The following is an 8,058-nucleotide window of genomic DNA, read 5'->3' as shown; positions in this document are numbered from 1 at the left end:
CAGGCCCCAGGTGCGCCGGCCCCCAACCCCTCACTCTTCCTCCCAGAAAAGAGCTGCCGGCCGACCGTACTCACCGGGAAATGAGGTAGGCACACCTGGCCGTTGGCCTTCACGCTGCGATGCATTTCTCTCTGGAGCTGTTTCTTACTCCCCCCGAGGTAAGGAGGGATTCCATCTCTAAGGGAAAGGAAAGGGCAGAACCCACCGGCTCACGAGGAGGCCTTAGCGCACGGGCCGACTCACGCGCGCCCGCCTGAGACCCCGCCGACAGACGGGGCCGCGCACCTCCTGGAGCCGGGAGCGCCCCCAGTCTCCGGGCGCTGTGGCCGTCCTTGCAGGGAAAGTCAGTCCAAGGCCCAACCGCCACATGTCCTGCCCCTCAAGCCTCTCTGGAAACGGCCCCCAGCTCCGATGCAGGAGTATCAACCTGGGAAGAGCTGGTGTCTCAGAACCGCACCCACCGCAGAGTGAAGGTCCCCCTATTTTACAGGTGCCCCAAGCAGGAGACTAAGACCCCTCTGGTCCCTCCGACGGTCTGTTACCACAGCAACCAGGGACCAGACCCACAGAAGACTAAGCCAGGCGCCGGTGGAGGGTGTGCGTTACCCTCCAGCAGTCAACCTCCCAGGCGTTCCCGAATGTCTCCTTTTTATCAGCCACCGGCAGGCATCTCTGGGCTCCTTCCTTCCCTCAGCTCCAAACCCTACTGCCCCCAACCAATGGATTCTCAGATCCGTGACCAACGTGGGCATAAAGAGAAAGCCCCTACTCCACGGTACTCTGAGCAATTCATCCAAATATCTGAGTACCTACTATGTGCCAGACCTTGTTCTAGGCTCCAGGCAAGAGAGCAGCGAAGGAAGGGGATAAAAATGCAGACGACTGCCCCGAGGAAGCCTGTGTTCTAACGGAGCGGAACAGGTAATAGGCAAAAATTAAAAAGCAACATCTATGGCAAGTTCGAAGGTGGTAAAAGCACCGTGACGAAACACACTGCGGGAAATGGGGAGTGAGGACGGCTGGGGCGTGGAGCTGCATTTCGAACAGGAGGCGGTGGTCACTGAAATCCTCTCCATGGAGGTGATTCTGAGCAAAGACCAGAGGCCAGAAGGGCCCCTTAACGTTCTTCTTCACTATATTTTTGAAAAGCAAATGGAAGAAGTTTAAAAACAACTCTACCACCACCACCTCCACTCCAGCTAGTCTGCACTAAAAACAGGACCCGGAGTTGCTACGGTTTTGTTTTAAACTTTTGTTCTTGAAAGCAGTCGGACGGTCAAGGTGTGATCATCTTCCCATTGCTGTTCCTTCCAGAAGCCACTTATGGACAAAAGCCTCAGGGTTCACACATTTCCGCACTGAATCATCCTTCGAGGCTGTAAGTGCTGAAATTAGCTGCTTGGCTATTTCCCTTTCCCTGGTGTTTTGTTCATCAACGGGTGCTGGCTGACCAGCAGTGGGTGACAATCAGCTGTGCCTAAAAAATGCCAGGAGCGGCCTGGGCCAACTGGTCGACCTCCAGCTCCTCTGCATGGCCGCGGATTCCGGAAGGCTGCTGACCTGGGCGGGAGAAAAGGGCTGCCGCCTCAGGGATGCATGCAGTACAGATATGGATGAACTGACCTACAAGCCAAACCTTGGAAAAGAAGCACTTTATAAAGTCCGATCGTACCGAGGGTACAGGCGGGGAAGACAGGTCAACATAAGGCAAGGACTGACGCGCGCGTGTGAGTCCTGTGTCCCAGGGAAAGGCTGAGGGGGGTCAGACAGCGAGCGCTGTGGAAATGGTCAGCCCGTTGACCAGTGAGGTCAAGTCTCCTAGGCAGCCTCCTACTCACGAAGGCCTGGGACGGAACTGGGCCCGTGAAGGTCAAGTAGGAGAAAAGGTTCTAAGTCTAAAAACTTCCTGAACCACGTGGAGCTTCGTTACAACTTCTCAGCCCAGGATCACTCACAAGACGTGGGCCGGTCGCAAGCAGGCCTCGATTGACCAGCAACTAAGGGTCATGCCCGCCGACTCCAACCCCAGGCTGCCGGCCCCCCGTGGACTGAGTGATGTATAATCCAACCGCACCCTCACAAAACCCCTAAATCGCCACCGTTTATGGATGTGCAGAGATGCTCCAAAGCTCTCCTGGAATCAGCCGGCAGGTCAGATCCAGGCTTCTAATCCAAGCCACTGGTAGACTCCAGAACAGGCATCCTTAACTCAAACATGCACAGTCCAGGCCCAGCTGGAGAAGCCAAGCTTGCCGATGGTCTGAATGCGGGGGACACCACTTCCTACGCCCCCACGGGGTCACCTGGCATTCTGAAGGGGTGAATGGGGGGTTTGGGGGACATCCTGAAAGTCCTGCTGATCACTTAGTGCTCGCTGGCTATGGGGCATGCCGGTCCCCCATCTCCCACCTAAAATCCCTTGTGGGGTGCGGGTAACGGCAGGGGACCAACAGACTGGGTCTCACGATGGTCTGAGCAACAACTTCTGCTGCCCCAGGGCTGCAAGACAAGGTCCACGTTCCAACCAGCAACTCTTCCAGGGCCGTAATAAGAGGATGGCTCTGCTCCAGGCCTCTTCCAGGCAATCCTGGGGGTGGGAGTCAAGCACCCCGTGGATCCCACCGTGACACACACGGGGCTGCACGAGTCCCAGGAGGCCCCCACCTGTCCCCTCCAAGACTCTGACCTTGAGTGTCCCCCAGAAGCCTTTGCTCCTTCCCCTTGCCTCCCAAGATGAAACGAGCAGTAAGGCTTTCACACCTCTCTCTCCTTCTCTGTATAAAGCAGGAGAAAGAAAAGTGAACTGGGGGAGGCAGAGGGAGCAGGTCCCTGGCCACTTGAAGGCAAGAGGAACAAATGCGTTTTTAAACCACTCCTCCAACCAAGAACGTGCCCACCACAGCCAGGGCAGGTCAAGGGTCCAGCTGTAGGCAAGGAAACGCGAGACCAGCACAGAAAAGGGAGACCGACTCGCAGAGGCTCAGAGGCTCAAGAGGCACCTTCAAGGAAGCGTGCCTTTAATCCCACCCCCACCCCGACCCCCCCAGCCAAGAATCTTCTTCCAACACAGCCCCTCATTCCAGAAAGGGGCCTCTCTTCTTTGTATCCAGGCTCTGAAAGCCTGTGATCAGTTTCCTGGCTTCTCAGGACCATGAGCTGACCCGTGTCTGCGTCTCGGTCCCCGGACGGCCTCCTTTAATTATAAACATTTTAGTTAACGCGCCCGCTGCCGGGCCCAGCTGTTTCTGGGGAGCGCTGGTTTCGAAGTGTGGACTCCACTTAGTTGCCATTTAAGCCGAGCCAATTAGTTTAGCCTTTTGACTCGGCCGTGCCCAGCCTAACCTGAATGTCGCTTTCCGGTGGCTTTGAAATAGCGGGCTGACGCGCACACGCGTCCACTCGCATTTTCGTTTGGCCACCACTCCGAAGGCGGCCTCTGATCACAGCCAACACCAAAAGGCCGGTTTGTAAGATAAGGCACTATTTGAAGTTCACTCAGATGCTTTCCCCGGGGTCCAAAGTAAACCCATAAGTAAGATATAAGGAAATAAAAATAAATATCATAAAATAACCTGGGCCACCCTCTGTGTGAAAGGCGACAAGAAGGTCTCGGGCTGATCTTGTGACACCCTGAGCAGAAGCACCCTCCGATCGCGCAGATGCTGATTTCAGGAGCAGCTCTGCGCAGAGAGAGGTGTCTGCCACCTCCATGCTGTCCTCCTGGCTTTCACTTCCTAACGGAGGCCACACCTGGGCGCCAGGAACCCGCTCCTTCTGATGTTTCTAGCGTGCCCCCAGCTCCCGCCACTGCAATCCTCCTACAGCCCCCCGCAGTCCTTCTGCCCAAGGGCTGGGGTTGAGGACTTGGCTGGGAGTCTAACTTTCCAAACAACAAAAACTAAAAAAGCCATTTCTTCTGACGATGTGGGTTTCAGAGCAACGGGCTCGTGAGAGGGCCTGCTCAGAGGCCTTGTACGAAGACTCAACTCCCCAGCCATCCGAGACGGGGCTTTCTGCATGGCGGGGAACCAGAAGTCGGCAGCGGGCCCTGGACTCGCCAAGGACAAGGCCCCTCGACCCAGCTTCTCCCGGGCCTCGTGCAAAGGCCCTGGGACTTCACTGCTTCCCTGGCAAGTGAGACGACTGCTTGTGTCCGATGAACTCCACCTCCCCGCCCAGCTGTGCCCCTTCCCCAGCCCCCAGCAGGGCAGCCAGCCCCGCCCCCCGGCCTCTGTGCCCACGAGAAACGGCCAGGGCTCCTTTCATGCCTTACGGGGCGCTCCTATTCACTAGCGCCAGGAGGTTTCAAAGGAGCCTGCTGCCCTCTCGTCCCGCTAAGCTTCCCCGACTCGGTTCAGCTCCGCGTCCCCCTCGCATTCCATCGCTCGCTCGGGCTCTGCTCTGTGCCGGGCCCCAAACTGGCCCGGCCGAAGAGGGCTCTAATCCCGGCCCAGGACCCCGGGGGACCTGCCCGACGGGCCAGCCGGCCAGAAAGCACCTCGCCCGGCCCGGCTTTCAGTGCCTGCCAAGCCTGCGGGCCCGCTTGCGCACCGTCGGAATGGCTCTTGTGCCGAGACCCCTTTCCCACGCTGATGGGAAACGTGGGCCCGGTGGCACCAACATGCCCACGTGGGGTGTGGCTGCGCCGGCTGCATCCAATAAGCTGCCCTAGAGGCTGGGAGGAGGACCAGAGGCCCCCCAGCGCTGACGTCAGAAGACGGGCTCCAGCACACGAGCCCCAGGTCCCCAGGGACCCTCCCTTGCCCCTTGGGGTCCTGGTTTTCTCATCCCCAGCACGAGGCAGCTGCGCCGAGGGAAGGGCTGGCCACGCCCTGAGGTTCTGCCACCTGGGACCCGGGGGCACCTGCTGTGCCCCGGAGAAAAAGCTGCCGAACGAGGGATTTGCCCTCTGTCTCGATTACCAACACGGACCCTCCTGGCCCACACGCTGACCCTTGCCGCCCAGGACAGCTGGCTTCTCTGATCCCGGAACGCAGCTTCCCCGGGTGGTGAGGGCCTTAAGCCCACGATCGCTCTAGCTAAAGGCGGGAAGGGTGGGCAAGGGCTCTAAAGTCATCGTTCGATAGAACTGGGGGTTTTTCTTCTGGGCATAAAAGGGGGTTAAAGAAAAGAGGGGAGAAAGCATTACTTACTCCTCCCTCCCCCTCCCCCTTAAAAAAGAAAGCTGTGTGGTCACTAATAAATAAAAACAAAAGAGACTCAAGGTAGCTCAAAGGTCTCATTATCAACTACGGGGCCTCACGTTCACGTGGGGCCGGAGGGAGCAGGCCAAGGGCAGGGGCCTGTCCGGCCCGGATCTGAGTTCTGTCTGTGACGGGAGTAGTTACGGGAGCGCTGGGCGTTCCTCCCTCCTCTGTAAAAGTCACAAACGTCGGCCAACCTTTCCTACTGGGTCCTGCGGGGCTCACCCGGGTATGGGGACTACACCCGAGTTATCTCATCCTGAACCCAGAATCGCACGTCCGTGACGGGGAGTCGGAGGCCAGCCAAAAATAACCTCGCAGGAAACTCAACAGAGGCCTCCTCGCCTAAAGGAAACTACATCTGGTGAAGGAGGGTCGCTCGATGCCCTCGTTCAAGTCCAGCTCACTCTTATTTTACACGTGACGCTGACTACCTCGTCATCCAGACACTAGTTCAAAGCTAGAGGAATGGTGCTGCTGGAGACAAGCGCACGAGCGAGAAAACGACAGCAGGCAGAAGGGCAGAGAGAAGAGAGGAAAACCGTCATAAAAAGGGGGTGAGGCACCAGTATCTCCAGGGGCAGAAAGCCTTACACAATTTTGAATTCTGTGAGATGATATTACAACGGAGAATGAAAACAGACCTTGGGATTAATTATTTGAATCAAGAAACAAATTATGCCTTGCCTGATACTATTGGATAAACACAGAGCGAAAGCACGTTGCTTTAAGGAATACGTCCGCCAAAGGATAATATTTTTCAAGTACAGTAACTTAGAGTTCAGTCGATATGGAAAACTGACCTCTGTGGAAGCCCTCATTCCTTCACTTTGGATGAAAGGTGTGTTCCCTCCCTCCATTTTCACTCCTGCCAAAGGGCTATTCTCTTATTAAACTGGAACTTTTCACCTTAAACATCTCCCTCCTTTTACTAACAGGGGAATCTGAGGTAACACAATAAAAGCCACCAGGAAAATCAACAGTCGAGTCCCAAACCAAGCCGTCTACTTTCCTTTCAACTGGTTCCACACCGCAGGCCAAGCAACAGATCACCGGCCAATGGAAACCAGATCATTTCAAACAAACTGGGAGAAGAGCCGGTCCCGTTTTGGGACGCAAGCTAGAAGGAACAAACTCGACACAAGCATGCCAGAACTTACAGTGGCTCCACAGGCCTGCCTCGCAAAACGGTTCCCCTAGCAGAAGATCCTCCTCCAAAACGTTTGTAGAAAAGCCTCCAAAGACCACTTTTAGAACGGTGGTTCTCAACTGGGTGCTGGGAGACGTGCCCTGGGGAGTCTCGCCCAAGCCCAGGCCCTACCTCCTCCGAGCCTCCTGAATCAGAATCTCCAAAGTTGGCAGGAGACGGGGACGCCTGGTCCACCTCCCCACTCCACTCCCACCCACCTGAGACTCACAGGGGATCACTGTTCTCCATCCACAGAGGTCACCACTGCGTGACCTCAAATGACCTCCAACTCAGAGCACGACCCTGCCCCATGGCCTGCTGACCACATCAGACCACCCTGATGGCTTGGATTGCATCCAGAAATGCCAGCCGTCCATCTGCAAAAGAGCTGAGGTCAGAAACTGCTTTGGAGAAAACCCCCAGTTAGGGGCAGAGCCCCGGCTGCAGAGGGAAGACGCCCGCCGACACCTGATGAGCTGAGCGACGGCCGCTTGAGCACATCCGTGAGCGAGCCTGGCACGCAGTGTCCTGGAGGGAACCCTGGCTTTCTGACCCCACCTTCACTGAGCCCCCCAGACACATAACCTTCCCAGGCCACCCCACCTCCCCACCTGCTGGCTCTGCAGAGGGACACCTGGATTCAAGACCCTCTTCTGCCCACCGGGAAGGCAGGCGAAATGATAACCGGAAGAGGGTCTTTTAAACTCAGGGAATCTGTGGATATTCACCTTAACCTCCTACCTTAGTTTGGCTTTCTTCTGTGAAGGTACCGTTCAACCCCCTTCCAAGGCTCTAAGCTTCACTCCACCCAGGCGACCACGGGAGCGTCCTGAGCCAGACCAGGCCCACCCCTGGGGCCTACTCCCCTCCCATCCAACCGACGTCCACGCGGACATGGGTGGGATCGGCAAAGCCAGGTGAGGACCCTGCCCCATGGCCTGGCGGGTCACACGGCCGGCCGCGTACGTGGTGGGGAAGCCAGAATGTACTTACACGCTACTGTCCGTCATGGACACGGAATCGTCGGCCAGTGCATCACTGGATATCTCGCTGTCGTTGGCGCTGGTGGCTGGCGCGAAGACGCAGCCGGAACCCACGTGGTACGGATTCACCGGATCGCTCCTCCTGAAGGACCACAGCACAGCATCACCGACTCTCACCCAAAACCCAGGGAACCGGGGGACCCCAGGACAATCCCACAACGTGCTCCAGGCCAGCCTGCTGCCCAGGGCTGGGTGCTCCTCTGGGCGGAAAGCAGGGGCCACAAAGGGGCCTGCTGAGCCGTGGCTCTGCCAGGGGACAGGGGACCCCAGGGGCTCTTACAGAGTTCTCGAGAGACACCTGGAGGGAGGACCCTGCTCTTAGAGGGGAAGCTAGGGAATGACCGACGGGATGGAGTGTCCTCTCTCCCTGCGCCCACCCCCAGGCCTGTACGGGGAAGGAGACAAGAGGACAGCGAAACTTCCACACTCCCCCCCCGCCCCCGGGCTCTGTTAGCAGAGATCTGAGAGGCAAACAACTAGCGGCTGGGCCTGGCGAGTGGACAGACGGACAGATAGGCAAGTTCAGGACGCGGTCTGGGGCTTCCGTCCTGCCCCGAGCTGGGCCTCGGCCCACAGCCAGGCTGCCACCCCAGGGCCGCCGAGGAGCAGCACAGCGGTTTCC

The 8,058-nt window shown here is 57.6% G+C and overlaps 1 protein-coding gene across 1 annotated transcript in view; it reads right to left on the bottom strand.

Annotated features, from left to right (window-relative positions):
* AXIN2 (axin 2) overlaps positions 1 to 8,058 on the bottom strand; it is a 27,090-nt gene that overhangs the window by 9,762 nt on the left and 9,270 nt on the right. Inside the window, exons 3-4 of the mRNA XM_024760571.1 lie at positions 7,387 to 7,518; positions 75 to 177 (exon numbers count right to left, since the gene is read on the bottom strand). Of these exons, the coding sequence (XP_024616339.1) occupies positions 75 to 177; positions 7,387 to 7,518 (235 nt within the window). The remainder of the gene's footprint in view (positions 1 to 74; positions 178 to 7,386; positions 7,519 to 8,058) is intronic.

This window comes from Neophocaena asiaeorientalis, unplaced genomic scaffold (genome assembly GCF_003031525.2).
Source record: "Neophocaena asiaeorientalis asiaeorientalis breed wild unplaced genomic scaffold, Neophocaena_asiaeorientalis_V1.1 scaffold30, whole genome shotgun sequence".
In the NCBI taxonomy this organism is placed as follows: Eukaryota; Metazoa; Chordata; class Mammalia; order Artiodactyla; family Phocoenidae; genus Neophocaena; species Neophocaena asiaeorientalis.
This window is presented reverse-complemented; position numbering and strand designations above follow the sequence as displayed.